The sequence below is a fragment of the Lycorma delicatula genome, chromosome 4, assembly GCF_047948215.1.
Source record: "Lycorma delicatula isolate Av1 chromosome 4, ASM4794821v1, whole genome shotgun sequence".
NCBI classification, from domain to species: domain Eukaryota; kingdom Metazoa; phylum Arthropoda; class Insecta; order Hemiptera; family Fulgoridae; genus Lycorma; species Lycorma delicatula.
In genome coordinates, this window is record NC_134458.1 from 103,503,236 (window position 1) to 103,521,348 (window position 18,113).

Sequence of the window (18,113 nt, forward strand, 5' to 3'; positions counted from 1 at the left end):
ATGTAAACCTCATTCATATGTGATCTATGAATCAGAAAATAGTTTGTTTTTCAGATTCTAATCAATTTACCGATTCTTTAAGTAACTAAACACATGCTTAAGTTACTTTTTTTAATGTTAAGATGAGATCAATTTTATGGTTGTTAAAAATGTTAGTTTACCTGGGATTTGATTTTAAAACCTTCTGGATGCATGACAAAGATGATTCTACTACAACATGGGGGCTAGTTTATAAATTTACTCATGCACATACAGAATCAAAAGATTATTATTTTATATTAAAACAAAAAAATTTTAATTTAAAATTTCTTCCATTGCCTTCCAATGCATCAACTGACACTGGCCTCTGTGGTGCAAGTGGCAGCGTCTTGGCCTTTCATCCGGGAGTCCCCGGTTCAAATCCCGGTCAGGCATGGCATTTTCACACACTACAAAAATTGTCATTCATCTCATCCTCTGAAGCAATACCTAACGGTGGTTAAAATAACCCGGAGGTTAAAAAAAAATGCATGGATTGACGCTTTGTTTCTGGATCATAAGTGAAAATGCAAGATTCATCACATGTTATCACTCTTTCCAAGGGTCATCTTCAATGGCATTCAAAGCGTCAGAACAAACATTTTCACAAGCTTCTTTTTGTTTGATTGTGAGAATTTTAGGCACCATTTTTGTGTACACTTTTTACATGTTATGTAAAATTTGCCTACTCAGCAGCAATCACACGAGTAGTTTATTTTTATCAGTTTTTGACGTGGAAGGGCAACCCAGGTGAATATCATCTTCAACTTCTTCTCAGCCATCTAGGAAACATCTAAATCCGCTCAAAAACCTGCGGTATCTATCATATGAATTTGGTGTGTGTAAAGTTCTTCTGTAGCAGCAGCATTATTTTTAATAGCCACACTTCATATGTAAAAAAAATATGGGATAGATAGATGGAACCTGATTTGATTCAATCTGATTTGGGATAAGGATGAATAATAAATACATATTTTTATTTATTTTTTATCTTAATTCTATTTGTTTTGTCTGTATAAGACCAAACATAAAGATAAATCATGAAAACCTCAGTAATACCAATGAAATAATGAAAAAAGGAGAAAATAAGAAATACATCTGTTTAATTATTCAATAAATTTATTAGTGTAATGAGATCTTGAATAGTAGTATTAAAAATATGAAAAACTAATTAACAAACAGTACATTTTAAATATAAAAAACTCAATACAATAAAAGTTTTAATATTAACAATAAACTTCTAAGTAGAAACAATTCAAATAAAAAACTCAATACAATAAAAGTTTTAATATTAACAATAAACTTCTAAGTAGAAACAATTCAATACAGAAAAATCTGTTCACAATCAAATTCTACAGAGACTAAACAAAATTTGTTTTATACTTTATAAAAATGATTAATCAAAAAAGTTCCGATTTCTGTCATTCATGAAAAAAAAAAATTGAACTACATAAAAAAATTTACATCCAAAGCATACACAATTTTCATTATATAATTTTTTTCCGCAATTAAACTTTTAATTGTTTTAAATTCATCAAATTAAAGCCCTTGATTTTCAAATCATTATACATACAAAAAAATTAAGACAGAATTTTGCTTTGTTCCAATTATTATTGGAGTGTGACGCTCCAATAATCCAAGACAACTTTAGAGATGAAAATGTGGAACAATACTGGGAAACTTTAGAAAAAGAAATACACAAACTAAACAAAAAACATATAAAAAAGGTGACTGTTAAATTTTTTTGGCTTAAAATTAATGTCAACAAGACTAAAATGTAAAATTACCAAAAAATGTAAAATGGACATGGAAATGTCCAAAACAGATGCTTGGAGTTTCAAGTAGATCGTGTTACAATGTAAAAGTAAGAAAATCTAAATTTAATTCAGACTATTTTGTTTTAAATTACAACTTAAAGTCAATTAAAAAAAAAAATACCAAACTATATTAAAAATTTTAATGTCCAAAAGCTAAAAAGAAGAGTAAACTTAAAAAGAAAAAACAAGTTTGGTGGAATAATATCAACAGAGAAAAAATTATAATTCTAACCCTTCAAAAGAATATGCTGAAATCTGCATAAAATCAAAAAAAGAAACTTATAAAATCATTAGAAATCAAAAAAGAAATTATAAAGAACAACAATGTAAAATTTTAGAAGGTGGTTTTCCAAAAAGAAAAATAAAATAGATTTTTACCAAATTTTTAAATTCATATTATTACGCTTTAACCCAATTTGACTAACTTATGAATGAAAAAGAGGATCTAATAATGAATAATAAAGAAAATTTAATACAATTAGCTATATATTTTGAAAATTTGCTGAAGTGCCCCAACCCTAAACAAACCTTTAAACCTTTAAACCTTCCAGAATAATAATCAAAACTCCCAAATTTCTCAACCACCAAATGCAGAGAAAATAAAAGAAATAATAAAATCACTTAAAAGTAATAAAACATGTGGAGAAAATAGCATAGTTGCAGAAATATGCCCAGTGATAAACTGGAAAAAACCTTTAACAAAATCTGGGAAACTGAAAAAATTCCAAAAGATTGGAAAAATGCTTTACATCCCTGCCATAAAAAAGGAAATAAAACAAACATCAAACAAACATCAAAAAGTACAAATTTAAAAGTAAAATACAACCAACAATAGAAAAAGAAATCTGAGAATATAAAGGTGAATTTAGACCTGGAAGAAGTAGTGCAGAGCAAATATTTAATCTAAACAGGGAATCTCTACTTACAGGGAAACTTTCAGAACCATTCAAAATTAAAACTGGAGTAAGGCAAGGAGATGCCTTGAAAGTATAAGAGAATGGAAGAAAGAACTTAGATTCATAAATACAAACATTCTAACCTTCACAGATGATATTGCAATTTTTCAACAACAAAGAAATAAGTAGAGTTCAAAAATTTAAATATTTAGGAGATTTATAACTCCGAATATAATTGGGATGAAGAATATGAAAAATACTTATCTCACAAAATCATTAACAATAAATAAATAATCTAGAAATCATAGTCCTTTTTAATGGTGAACTGTGGCAATATAAATGCATACATATGTTATTTGTGGGCAAATAAATATGTTTATAAAAGTATAAAAAATTTATTTTAATATTTTCAACCTCATATCATTTGAGATTTAATATTAAAATACTAATTTGGATTTAATAAATCTAAATTAGTATTATACTGAACTATAAATATTTTAATATTGTAGCATGTTACATTGCAACTGTACTACGAATGACTTGCGATGAGTAATTAAATAAAAACAAAAAGACTAAGTAAAATGCAGTATTAATTTTTTTTTCAAATTAGCATGTAAATCTCCTATAACCACCTACAGCGTATGGTTCAATCATAAATTGCATAGTTTTCGCCTTCCTTCTTTTGTAATAAATATTTTATTTATTTTTTCAGTAATTTGTCTACAAGCAAAACACAAACATGTAATGTAAGATATGTAACATGTAACTCATAAAATAAGTTTTAAATTACTCTTTAAAATATGTTTTGAAAGACTTAATGGCTGTATAAATTATTTCTTAATTTTTTCTCTTTTCATTTATTACCTAAGAATAAATATTTTATAATTTAAAATTATACTTTTCTGTTGAGGGACACAAATTATAATTATAATAATTATAAATTATAAAACCACATTACTTAAAACTTTATTTTAACAAAATCATGATAAAAATACCAGGCAGTTATGCATTATAATTAAGAAAATAAATAAATTGTATTATGTTAAAGCACATACAAAGACAATAATTAGATAAAAAAGATAAGCATTACATATTAATTAATTTTAGCATGAAGTAAATAAGATATTATAAGTAAAAATTGTTTGTTGCCTCAATCAAATAACATTAATACAAGTTATTGCATGAAAAAAGTAAAACAGCAGAACTTTTCCAGAGTTATATTATGGAAAAGTTACAATATTTTTATGTAAATAATTTAGCAATTCTATGAAAATAGTTCCCATTATCACAGATTATCTCTAGGTAACAGTAACTAACACTTGAAAACACTGCAAAAACCATTCACACTAACAGATCAAGGTTAACTACTGACTAAGAAATTATCAGTTTAAATAAATGAGTATAATAAATATAGAACTAGAGACAAAACAAATATGAACCAGTCAATGCTGATTATTACAATTTATTTGTTAACCTATTCACTAATAAATTCCCAAATAAACATTTCATTTGTGGAAAACATTATACAATTTTTTTTTAATGTAATAATAATATTACTTACAGTATTGACACATAAATAAATACAGCCTGTAATAAACAGTAAATAAACCCATTATAATATAAATTACTGATTAGTAAGACACTGCATACTACAAATGAAATCTTTAGAATAAACTGCAAAACGTTCCTCTCGATAAAAGTGAATTAAATAAAATATTTCACAATTATGACAAGTCAAATGTTAAGAGATATAGAGAATGCAAATTTCAGTTTAAAAAACTGAATATTACAATTTTTAATTTAATTTTGTAACAATTTGTAACATCTTTTCGTTATAAATTAATTAATTAATTTTTATATGTTGTATTTATAACAGAATTTGATTTACTTAATGAATAGCTAATATCCACATAAATTTGAGAACTCTACAGATAAACATTATTTGTCCTGTTACCTCAATCCTAAACCAATTAATTTACTATATACTATAAATTAGTTTATATACAGAACTTACCCCCATATTTAGTGATCTGTCAAGAAAGCTATTAATACAAGATGCACATACCAAGAATATATACAAAATACATAATTATTACATATGAGGAAAGGTCAAGGTTCTTCCAGGCAATTACTGACTAATAAAACTTTACCAAGCTAATATTTTTTTCTTTTTTAAGGAAGATTGTAAATAAATTCCATTTTCACAACACATAATAATTATTATATAATTACATTGTGAACTGATTTTTGCATTTGAAAGTTTCTGGTACAACAAAATGTTGTTTTGTCTTTCATAATTAAATTGTTGAGATAAGGATTCTTGTAAACTCAATATTACCATTATCTGAAACAGGTATACTGGATAAATAAAATGTATTTAAGATAAGAGTCAAGAAATGGATTAAAAAAAGTAAGTATTTTGTTAATAAATCCCTAGATTACCAGCTGGATAATAAATATTACTGCACAGGAAACTAATATGGTTAATTTCTGACCTTCCAAATTATAATACTCTTTTAAAAATTAAAAAAAAAAAAGAATGGGACTTTATAGTAATTTTTTCTAGAAGGTTTTGCTGAATGTAATCACTTTAAGAGTACTTCAGCAAAACAATTTGATAGATCTTATATGTATATATAAAATATTACTTATACCCTGAGTAATCAATAACTATATTATTATTGTTTATTTAATAATTACAAATAAAATGTCATATGTTTAAATTCTATATTTAGAATAAACCCTATTTAATTAATAATAATAATAAATTTGGATATAATAATAAATAATAATGAACAATTAATATAAACAATTTAAATTCTACCAAATCGCCAACAATGTTATATATATAATATATACATATTACAAAAAACATGCTATTAGAGCATAAGTGTATATAATAGCCTAAACATAAACATGTATTTTTGAAATATCTAATAATAGTAACCTTTATTTATATGGCTTTGATATTAAAAAAAAAGTTAACTAAAAAAACCTTTTTGAACTTAAATTCAGAATGATTTTATTTTATAATTTTTAAGATTTTTGAAGATCTATTATTAATTTGGTGGTAATTATAATTTTTATTTAAGCAATATTTTTACAATTCTATTCTATTAGTTTGAACCGGTGAAGGAGCTGTATATTTTTCAAGTTCTAAATCAGCTGGTAATTGATAATTATCTATTAATTGTGCAAGTTTAAAATTTCTTGAACGAAGATGATGAGCAGCAGCCTTTGGTTGTCGTTCTCTTGTTAAAAGACCCTTTTTATTTCCTCCAACACGCGTATAAGCTACAAAAAATTATGCATTATAAAAAATTTAATCTGATCTTAATTTAATTTTTAAAATTACATAATACAAGTTACAATTTTATGCTACTTTACTTCATGAAATTTGTTAATCAGAATTTATTTGATGCTAGAACTAGAAGACCAATATGTGTCCTTGGCACCTAACATTACCTATGGACTGACTGGCAGTTGTGCTTCCTTTCTGGGAGAAGTGTGTCTGAAGCCTAATGGCTAAAATGTCTATTGAGTACAGCTGACCTCCTAGTCCTACCTCTAATACTACACTAGCAGAGCTGATGACAATGATAATGGTGAGGACTGAAATTTATAAATGTCAGGATATATGTTACAGGATAAATGTAACACATAACACACACATTAATAAGAAATCTATTTATAATTAAGTATTTTACCAAAATGCTAAAGTAGAACTCTATGAACTGTCAAGAGGTAAACTGATAAGCAAAAAAAAATTATATCAGACCATTATATTATATCATGAACATGGAGGTATCCATATTTCATTTAAAATTTATGGCATGAGAACGGTTCTTTCATATAACAAATTTAAATACTGAGAATAATAAATTTTTTTCCCCATTGTTTTAAATATATTCTAAGAAGAACAATGTTTCTATTTCATTCTAAACACATAAAACATAGGGAACAATAAACACAATTGAGAATTTAAAAATATTTCAGAAAAATCTACATAAAATCTTATTCTGTATAAACAGTAACTTTCATGAAGTGATTCTCTTGTTTCGGATGTTGCCTATTATGAAAAACTTAAAAATTCCAAACACTGAATGAAAAATTTAGAATATTTTTTTTTCAGTAACCAAATAACTATGGAATATAACATGCTACATATTTTTGAACCCTATTATAACAGCATATATTTTTTATTTATTTTTTGGCGCAATATTATTAAAAAAATAGTCACAGAAACTAATAATTATTTAAGAAACTAATTTTAACCTAAGAACACTAGTCAAAACTAAATTTTCATTGTGTGCTTTTTTTCCATTTATTAGTCAAGTCATATTTTTGTCATTTATTAGTTGGAAGTTAATAGGTCAATGGGTAGTAAATGATTACCATCTAAATAGTAGTAAATGTAGTAGTTGCTGATAAACTGTTCTTGTAAGCAGTAAACTGTTCTTATACATTAATACATTTTACCTTACATAATAATTATTAGATAAGATATATCTAAAGTTTAGTCTAAATTCTATTCGATTAGTCTAAATATAATCAACTTTAAATTGGCCTTCGCTTGTTGAAAAGCTGTATTTATTTATAACTAAAATAATATACTATGATATATATATATATAGTTTAAAGAATGAATGAATATTGTAATTACTTTGTGCTGTTTTGAAGTCGGCAAAATTCCATATCATTTCACCAATAAAGAAATTTTTATTTCTCAAATTATCAAATGCCTTGAAGTGTTCTGATAGTAATTTAACCTGGTATTCTTCTGACCAAACATATTCTGGTTCCTTAGAGAAAAATAAACATATGAGAATTTACGTTTTATTTAAAATTTATTTATATGATATTATTAAAATTAAAATAAAGAATCAATCATTTTAGATTAGCAAGATATATTTTTGCAAATAAGAACATTTTTAACAATATTTTTATCAACATAAATGCAGGCTCTTTTAGAACTAACTTTTGACTGGGTATTGAAAATAAACCAGTTTCTGTAGCAACAGAGTTAGTGCATGTGCAGTGCCTTCAACTTTCTGTATTTTTGTTACATGCTCATCTGCTATCCTTTGCTTATCATTGTTGTTCCTACATAAGTTGTGAAGTGCATAATATGATTTGGTTTTTTGTAAGCAGCGGAATGAGATGTTGTCATGTGTGGCATTTCTGGTAATAATGTTATGAGTGATAATACTAAGGAGTTAAATGATGGAAATTTTGAGGGGGCACATGGATGTGCAAGACAAATTGTGAAAAAATGACCACAATCATAAATAATTCATTCAAATTAAAAAAATTGTCGTTTCACAATTGTGAAACGACAATTTTGATAGTGAAATTTCACTATCAAATGAATTTCCACAAATTTCTCATCACCAATATGGACATCGTGATGAAAACATTACTTGATGGTCTGTAAAAGCTGAAGTTGTGGCATTATAAATATCTGAATATGAGTGATGACAATGTAGAGAAGTAATAAAGGTACGTATATATAAATTTATAAATTAAAGACAAGAGAAGAATACTTTCAATAAGTATTTATTTTTTATACCTGAAAAAGCAAAGTATAAATGTCATGTGAGCTTAGCCTAATCTTTAGTTCTCTTCTTATTACTTTTATGTATAATTTCAATTCTTTTTTGAGTTTGTGTTGTTTTTTGTACAGGTTTAATATGGTTACTTAAAAAATTAAAATGACAGAAAATGCATGTCTTGACTCATTTTTATAAGTACTAATAATGAATCTAAAATTTTAACTGCTAACAAAATAGATATAATAAAATCATTTTTCCTTTTTACTGGGGGTAGCATCACTCAACAAAAAAATATATATAAAAAATAATTGCAACTTTGGGTAAAACTTTGGGTAAGGTTTTAAAAGGAAGACATTTTTAAAAAGAAAAATGTCATTTGGATTTAAATTTTAAGCTTCAAAAGAAAGGACAACAGAATGAAAGACTGGATATCTTTATTTGGCAGAGAGGACCTGTTGCTTTTTAAGCAGCCATTATTATTCCTTTATTATTTTGTGGTCATTAATTTTAATGTAGACATTAGATGTAAAAAAACATATTAAGCATCAATTGTTATTCATATGTGTACTGATTTGCATAGTTGAAAAAGAAAAACCGTGAACACTGACTAATAAATTTAAGAAGCCTGAACTTTGTGGCAGGATAGGTCAATAATATTTTGGAAAAATAATTTATCTACTTTTCTCCATTTGCTATGATATCATTTAGATTTATAACCAGTTGATATTGCATGAGGAACAGTAAAATATTATACAGTCCAATGGAATAAAATAATAACACCCAAAGTGTTGGTTCTAAAACCTAAAAATATTCATTTAGTGGACTGTATTTCCAAGAGTGATTCATCAGTCGGGTGGATAATTAATGTGCAGAATTGCCCAAAATCTTATTATTGTTGTTCATTGAAAACCATTAATAGCTTAATGTTAACTTACGCAGAACTGTAATCTTACAATCATGAATTTTAAATGTTGACATGAATTCTCTTGATTTATGAAGCATAAGATCTAAGAAGATCAAAACATAATTTAAAGAATTTTTATATTACCTTAGATTCATATTAAAACATGAGATGTTAGATGCATTAACTGAAACACTAAACTTTTAACAAGCAATTATAGAGAAAGAGTTTACATTTTGTAGTGTCATACATTTTATTGAGGTGAACTAACAAAACATGGTTTTAATATCTTTATATCTTTAACAATACAACAATTCAAAAGATGATTTTCTTTTGTTTTTAAATTAAAGTTCTTATTACCATAAACATATGAAATCTTAATAAATACAAAACTTATTACATTGCTAATACACAGCTACATAAATCCGAACGCCTATTGTTAGAGTAGCGGACTGATGCGAGCACATCCCGCAGCAGAGAGTAGTACTAACTAACCAGCAGGACACGAACCATATGTTCAGTAGAAACATGCTGAACATACTCCCCACCTAAATATCTCCTATAGATATTTATTAAAAAAAAAAATAAAAAAAAAAGTACATAGATTTACAAACAAATATTAACTACATAAAAAAATATTCAACATGAAAAATATTGTCACAGAAAAATAATAAATTATAATGTCCTCCCTTAGTGATTGTCTGAAATAGGCAAAACACAAATTTTATTAATATTCCTTTTCAGTTCACCAGTTGCTGTCCTTACAGTCACTACTCTCACCAAACTGTCATCACCCTTGTTAATATGCAGGATTCTTCCTAACTTCCACATTAGCGGTGGAATATCATCGTCCTTGATAACAACCATCATACCAGGCAAAAGGTTGGATTGAGTGTTCATCCACTTGGTTCGAACTTGAAGGTGATTATTAATATACTCCTTGGACCATCTTCACCAGAAGTGCTGCTGCAGTTGCCATAGAGATAATGAATTTAGTTTCGTTTCTGTAATATCAGGCTCAGGTATTGCAACAAGAGACACCAATAAGGAAATGAGAAGGAGAGAGATAGGATAAGTCATTAGGGGTCGTCACTTAAAGGCAATAAAGGATGGGAATTTCCTTATAAGTTACCAACAATTCATTTAAAGTGAAATTTTTTTTATTATTTAATTTACTGTATTTTTCTGAACAGACTCATCACAATTAATCCACTTTATAAACACATTGTCCATATCTGAAACAGTAACATAATGAAAAAATGAACACCAGTTACAAAACTAAGTAGTTCTCCCTCGAATAAAATCAAATAAAGTCACTATAATAATGTTCAATCGATCCACTCCTTTTACCCTATGTAATAAACAGCCAGTGTCGTACGAACATTATTAAGCTCTCCTTTCAACACTACATCATTTCTAGTTTATAGTTTTATATTTTTGTTCCATTCAAAATCAGTTTTTCATTTTTGTTAATGTAATTAAGTTTACTTCTAGAATTTACTTCATTTTTTGCAATTAATGACTGGTATTCCTTACTAAAATGTGAACGTTGAACGTATTTTAAAACTGTACTTAAGGCATGGTTGAGTTCTGCAGCCGGTAATGGACCACTGATCTTGATTTTGCCACGACAAGATTTTATAAATCTGTGGACATAAGCCATTACTCGTAATAATTTGATTAAAGAAGAAAATCTATCCTCAATAGATTCCTTATTCCTTCCACATCAATGGTACGTAAATAAATCCAGGCACCATATGCCTTCTCAGAAGCATCGCAGAATCCGTGCAATTGTATTGTCTTTGGAGTACCTTTAGAGGTACAAATCTGTCGTCACGTAAATTAGTAATAGCTGATAAATTATAAAACAATGATTTCCATTCCTCTTGCATTTCACACGGGAGCTCCTTGTCCCAGTGAAGTTGTTCCTGCCAGTCGTTGCATAAAGATCTTACATAGAATTGTTATTTGAGAAATTAAATCAAGAGTATCAAATATAGCTGCTATGGAGGAAAGAATGTTTCTCTTTGTGAAGTTCTCTCTTGCAACAATGTTAAAGGAAATTTGAAATTTATCGGTAGCTGGGTGCCATAATATTCCTAGTGTTTTTAAGTTTCCTTCATTACAGAGTTGTAAAGGCAGCTGCGTTTCCCTGTCACTCTGTGGAACATTTTGCAATAAACTAGGGGAGTTGGAACACCACTTTCTGAGGTGGAAGCCTCCCCCCCTATGGAGTAATTCAATTAATTCATTTTAAATTTTACTTGCATCTTCAATTGTGGCAGCACCTGATAAGCAATCATCCCCACATACATATCTGATCCCAAGGGAAATTCTTGACCTTTGTCATTAACTAATTGATGTACACTTCTAATTGCCAAAAATGAAGCCAGAGCAGTACCATACGTCACAGTTTTTAATTTGTATTGTTTGACTTCTGGATGACTACGCCAAAGAATCCGCTGCAATTCACAGTCAGCTTCATTTACTCTTATTTGCCTATACATCTTCTCAATGTCTGCTGTGAAACATACTTTGTGTATTCTAAACCTGAGAATAATTGAACACAGATCCTGCTGAATAGTTGGACCAGTGTGCAGAGTCATTTAACGATAATCCAGAAGAAGATTTAAATGAAGCATCAAAAACAACTCTGACCTTTGTTGTCGAGATTTCCTTGAATACCGGATGGTGTGGTAAGTAGAGTAAACCAAAGTAGAACTCGGAGAATCCGCTAACTCCATATGTCCCATTGACTCATATTCTTTCAAAAATCAGATGTTTAACCTCACGCAGCCCTTCATCTTGACTCAAGCGCTTCTCGAGGTGAAGAAATCTAGCTGTGGCACCATTCAGTGTTTCTCCAAGATCATGTATGTTTTCCTTTGACAGAAGACGAACTATGTAGCGTCCATCATCTCTAGTAGTATTGTGACAAAAATATTGTTATTGTTATTTGTTTGCAGCTGAATCTCTTCCAACTCCCAAGAGCATCGAATTTGGTCATCTAACCCACCATCAATAAGAAGAAAACTTTGTTGTGCGCTGGATGATGCATTATAATCAGATCTTGGAATAGGTCCCGACAAAATCCAGCCAAGTTCGGTATTAACAAGGGTAGGGTGACCAGGTTTAGTGATTTTGTTTGCTGGTAACAATAAACTAAAATACAATTCAGCACCAATTAGTAGATCTATTCTACCAGGTATATTAAACGCTGGATCAGCCAACATGATGTTCGAAGGTAAACCCCAAGAAGAATGATTTTTGGTACAACTAAGCAGCTTATTGTTCTATCGTAAGAGCTGTGGTTGCTCATAATATTAACGGCAACGCAATGAGAGATTTGAGTTTTAGTGTCATTTATACCACGTATGGGTACGTTATTCTTATGCCTTTTCAAATTTAGTTTAAGAACTAACGACTCAAGATGAAATTGTATTGTGATGCACTGTCAAGTAATGCTCTACACTTATGTATTTGGCCGATGCGATCGCGAACGTGTACAGTGGCAGTTGCCAGCAAAATGTCTGCGCTTGCCCCTTTAAAAGAACAATAGTTTGCGTTTGATTTTTCTTCAACAGTATTGGATGAAATATTAGAGATCTGAGTTTTATTTCGAATAAATTGTAATGTAACTAAAGACTGACATCTATCTTCTAAAATGATAACAGGTCTGACAAAGGCGGCAAATTCGCTCCAGAACATTTATGCTCCCATGCCCTTTTTGAAGACATGTCATCTTATGCAATAACATTTGTCTTAATAATAGTTCATGAAGTGGCACCTTAACTTCCTTTATAGCTTCAATAGCATGAATGTTACTCTTAACATGGTTAATTAACATACGTAAATTGGTGGCAGATTCCTTCGAGGCAGAAGGAAGATTTAAAAGATTGTTTACATGTTTTTGAATTATTAATTTGGAATTATGGTAACGATCAGTAACAAAATTCCAAGCAACCAAAAAATGATCAGAATTGATAGGGATGTTTGATATGAGTTCCTTAGTTGAACATTATATAAAGCTCGATTTTTTATGATTAAACTATAAAAAACATCTCTAAAATGCATCCATTTCGTAAAATCACCATTAAAATTAGGTACTGAAAAGACTGGCAAGTTTATAAACTGCCATGAATTAATTTGAGACTGACTAGCCATGTTAGGTACTTGCTTAACATTCTTGGCATCATAAGAATTATTATTTCATCCATGGCGACCTTAACAGAAATATACTGTTCCTCAACTTCAACCATTTGTGAGGCAGTGTCTTTGTCGACTTCAGTGTCTTTCGTTTCTAAAATTAACTGACACTCAGTGAATTTATTGAACGCATTAATTAGCAGATTGTAATTAGCGCAGATGTAATCTTGCGCTAACATCGTGTATGCTATGACGCTTGGGGTCATAAGTTCTTGTGAGGAACGTTTGGGCTCTTGTTATGGTAGCCTTGTGAAAACCTCGTTTTTTAACAAGATCGGCTTTCTCAGTGTTATCCATTGTTAACTGTAATAACTGCACTTAAGAAATATAAATAATACAGAATATACGGAGTTTCAATCACCAATTGAGAAAAACCTTTAACATACTATTTTAATAATGTTACCTTTGGTATGTTACCCGAAGTCACCGTTTATTATTCATGTTTTTAAACCTTAACACTGCCAATGAGGCCTTATAACACACAACAATATTAATTTTCCTGCCCGATAAGAGGACCATATGTTGGTTCTAAAACCTAAAAATATTCCTTTAGTGGACTGTATTTCCAAGAGTGATTCATCCGTCGGGTGGATAATAAATAATGTGCGGAATTGCCCAAAATCTTATTATTGTTGTTCATTGAAAACCATTAATAGCTTAATGTTAACTAACGCAAAACTGTAATGTTACAATCGTGAATTTTAAATGTCGACATGAATTCTCTTGATTTATGGAGCATAGATTATAAGAAGAAAATCAAAACATAATATTTAAAGAATTTTTATATTACCTTAGATTCACATATTAAAACATAACATAATATTAGATTCACGTATTAAAACATAACATTAAGATGTTAGATGCATTAATTGAAACATATTAAATTTTTAACAAGCAATTATAGAGAAAGAGTTTACATTTTGTAGTGTCTTATACATTAGATTGAGGTGAACTAACAAAACATGGTTTTGATATCTTTAAAGAAAACAATACAACAATTCAAAAGATGATTTTCTTTTGTTTTTAAATTAAAGTTCTTCTTATTACCATAAACATATGAAATCTTATAAATAACACAAGCCGGCCTCCGTGGCGCGAGTGGTAGCGTCTCGGCCTTTCACCCGGAGGTCCCGGGTTCGCATCCCGGTCAGGCATGGCATTTTTCACACACGCTACAAATCATTCATCTCATCCTCTGTACAGTAATGCTTAACTGCGGCCCCGGAGGTTAAACAAAAAAAAAAAAAAAAATCCGAACGCCTATCGTTCGAGTAGCCGACTGATGCGAGCACATTCCGCAGCAGAGAGTAGTATACTAACCAGCAGGACGCGAACCATATGTTCGATAGAAACACGCTGAACACAAAGCAATGTGAAAATTTGACAAACAAATTTGATTCAATTATCAAAAACAAACGGATAACAATTTGTAAAAAAATTTAATTACTGAAAATGATTCAGACAATCAACACAAAACTATGGAAGGGAATAAGTTCACAAATTTGGTTGTACCATCATGAATTTTTTTCATAGAATCAGTTTTGACCTAAATTTCTGAAGATGAAGGCTAGATAACACTATAATTAACAAATCTAAACATCAAAAACATTTTACAACATATAATTAAATAATTAATTATATTTAAGTTGAATTTTTAAATCAATTTAACTTTAATAAGTCAAAATAAAGTTAAGTTGGACTCTTAATTCAGCTTAAATAATTATAAAATTATTTAAAGCATAACATAATTCCCACCAGAGAGAAGTTAAATTTGTTACAAATTCATATTATTATTTAGCTTACAATTTTGAATTGATTTAAAGCAAACATTACAATTTTCCTTAAAGTTACCAGTGTGTTCAGTAAAGAGGATTCAAAAATATTTTTAATTCCACAAAATAACTATTTTTTTTCTGAAATAATATCTGTTTCTAAAAATAGAAACATAATAGATAAACTGATGTACCATTCCACTGATCTGCATGGCGGAGTGGTAGCATATTGGTCTCTCATCTGGAGGTCCCGGGTTCAAATCCTGGCCAGCCATGGCATTTTTCACGTTCTACAAAATTCCATTGGGCAAAAAGACCAAAGCAGTCAATGCCTGTAATCTCATAAAAAACTGATGTAATGCTCTTTATTATATAATTTATCATTACAAATTATAATATTCATATACCAGCAGTTGTTTGTGAAGGCATCAGAAGTTGAAATATCTTTATACAGATCATACTTCGATATATAAAATATAGAAATTTAGTTTCTATTCTTGAGAGGTCAGTTTTAAATCAGAGGCTCTATCATGAACACGCCTAATATCCAGATTGAATTCAGGGTGAAAAAAGTGGGACCTTCCACAAATGCAAAGTATATACTTGACATCAATTTTTCCAAGACTCAGTATTCAGTCTCTTCCTTTCTAAATATGAACTTAGTAATAATTATGGCAGAGATATTGATATTATCAATTGTGAATAATAAATCAGAGTTGGTGAGTTGTTCCATTCACTTAAAATATGATTAATTAGTGCAATACTTAATTCAAAAAATTTCAAAACAATTAGAGATGTAGCTCAATGATTATGTAAATATGTTCTGAAATTCTCCAAAAAATAATATTTACTTAATGAACACATCTCACATGTATAATTAAAACTATAAGTCTGAAAATTGATTAAAATTTATTTATACAACTTACAAGATGAAGACCAGGCATTGTATCTGCTCCATATTCTGTCATTAAAACAGGTTTATTATGTTTTCTATGCCATTCTGTTGCTTCATTTTCAACACTAACTTGTACAGTTTCCAATCTACCAGGTAATTTGTACCATGCATTGTAGCGATTAAATCCAATTATATCCAGGTATTGTGCCTATATACATAAAAAATTATATAAATTAATATTTCTAATCAATAGAATATTAGTTCAAACATTTTCTTTGTGAAAGTATGAAAATTTATTTAAGCATTTAAATAAGAATATATTTCTGTAAATTAAATAATTATAATTGTATATAGCGTAATCTGATTACTTTGATAAAAATTTAAATATAAAATAATAACTAGTGACTGTATAGTAAGTCAATATGGTCACATTTAAAAATTTTCTATCCAGTTAGGTTATCCACAAATTTAATACCTTTCTACTTTTAGTAGTCATTAACAAAAATAAAAGTGGCCATTATAACATAAGTATTAAAATAATTTATGGATTTTCAAACCAAACTGGATCTATTTGGAAAAAATCTTGTGACAGGATGTTAGATACTAGAAACATTTAAAACACTGCCCAGACTTGTTAAAATTTCAGGATTTTGTAGGTGTAGTTATGTTACTGTATTACTTATATTTAAATGGGATTATTATTAAAATAAGTATAAAAACATATAAAGTACAGGTTCATGTAAAACTATAGAAATATTTTGAATTTAAATTTTTATATAGTCAGGTAGAAAACAAATTTGAGGCAATATTTTTAATCAAAAGCTACTGAAATAGTAGTCTATAGTATTTTACAATCATTACTATTAAAATCACTTAATAACAAAATAAATTTTACATACACAGTGTGTCAACAGCTATAGTTTTGGAAAAAGCATGACTAATGTCAAAATGGAGAGAAATCTCAAAGAATCTTAGCTATTAAGTAGAGTTCGATGTGCTCTTTTAGTTACTATACAGATATCAAAATGATATTCAACCTCTTGCTATACACAACTGAGGACATTTGGTGAGATAAAATAAAAAGCTTCACTGATCCATTCTTTAAACGGACTAAATTTCTTATCTGAACAGATAATACTTTGTTTATACATAACACTACAAATAACAAGTATTCATGATTAACACTTTGAACTCTTCTCTGTCCAATAATCACAGTGACTAATGGCTTCATAGGGCTATTAGAACTACAACTTTTTGCATATTGAAAACCTGTAAAGTTTCTTTTCATTTTGATGAATACTTCATATCTCTTTCATGCTTTGTTCCAAAATCATGACTATTTGAAACCCCATCATTATTTTATGGACATACTTACATGTAGTTAGCAGTTAATGATGTTAAAGAACAATTTAGATCTGGAGTAACAGTGTAAGGTGAAAAGATAAAAATGCTATGATTTGCTGATGATATAGCAATTCTAGCTGAGAGTAAAAAAGATCTAGAAAAAACAATGAATAGCATGAATGAAGTCCTAGGCAAGAACTACCGCATGAAAATAAACAACAAAAAGAAAGTAATGAAATATAGTAGAAATAATGTAGATGGACCACTGAATATAAAAGTAGGAAGGCAAAAATGGAGGTAGAAGAATTTTGTTATTTGGGAAGTAGAATTACTCAAGATGGATGAAGCAGGAGCAATATAAAATGCCAAATAGCACAGGTGAAATGAGCTTTCAATCAGAAATATAATTTGCTTACATCAAAAATTAATTTAAACGTCAGGAAAGCATTTTTGAAAGTGTTTGGAGCGTACCTTTATATGGAAGTGAAACTTCGATGATCAGAGTACCTGAGAAGAAACATTAGAAGCTTTTGAAATGTGGTGCAATAGGAGAATTTTAAAAATAAGATGAGTGGATAAAGTGACAAATGAAGAGGTACTGCAGCAAATTGATTAAGAAAGAAACTTTTGGAAAAATGTAGTGAAAATAAGAGATAGACTTATATGCCACATATTAAGGCATCCTGGAATAGTTGCTTTGATACTGGAGGGA

The 18,113-nt window shown here is 28.8% G+C and overlaps 1 protein-coding gene across 3 annotated transcripts in view; it reads right to left on the bottom strand.

Moving 5' to 3' along the window:
* Positions 1 to 1,119: 1,119 nt before the first annotated feature.
* LOC142323722 (beta-glucuronidase-like) overlaps positions 1,120 to 18,113 on the bottom strand; it is a 221,518-nt gene continuing 204,524 nt past the window's right edge. For all 3 annotated transcript variants that reach the window (XM_075363874.1, XM_075363876.1, XM_075363877.1), the window contains 3 exons: positions 16,089 to 16,265; positions 7,395 to 7,533; positions 1,120 to 6,025 (listed from right to left, as the gene is read on the bottom strand). In XM_075363874.1, coding sequence (XP_075219989.1) covers positions 5,832 to 6,025; positions 7,395 to 7,533; positions 16,089 to 16,265 — 510 coding nt within the window. In that variant the 3' untranslated portion in view covers positions 1,120 to 5,831. The remainder of the gene's footprint in view (positions 6,026 to 7,394; positions 7,534 to 16,088; positions 16,266 to 18,113) is intronic.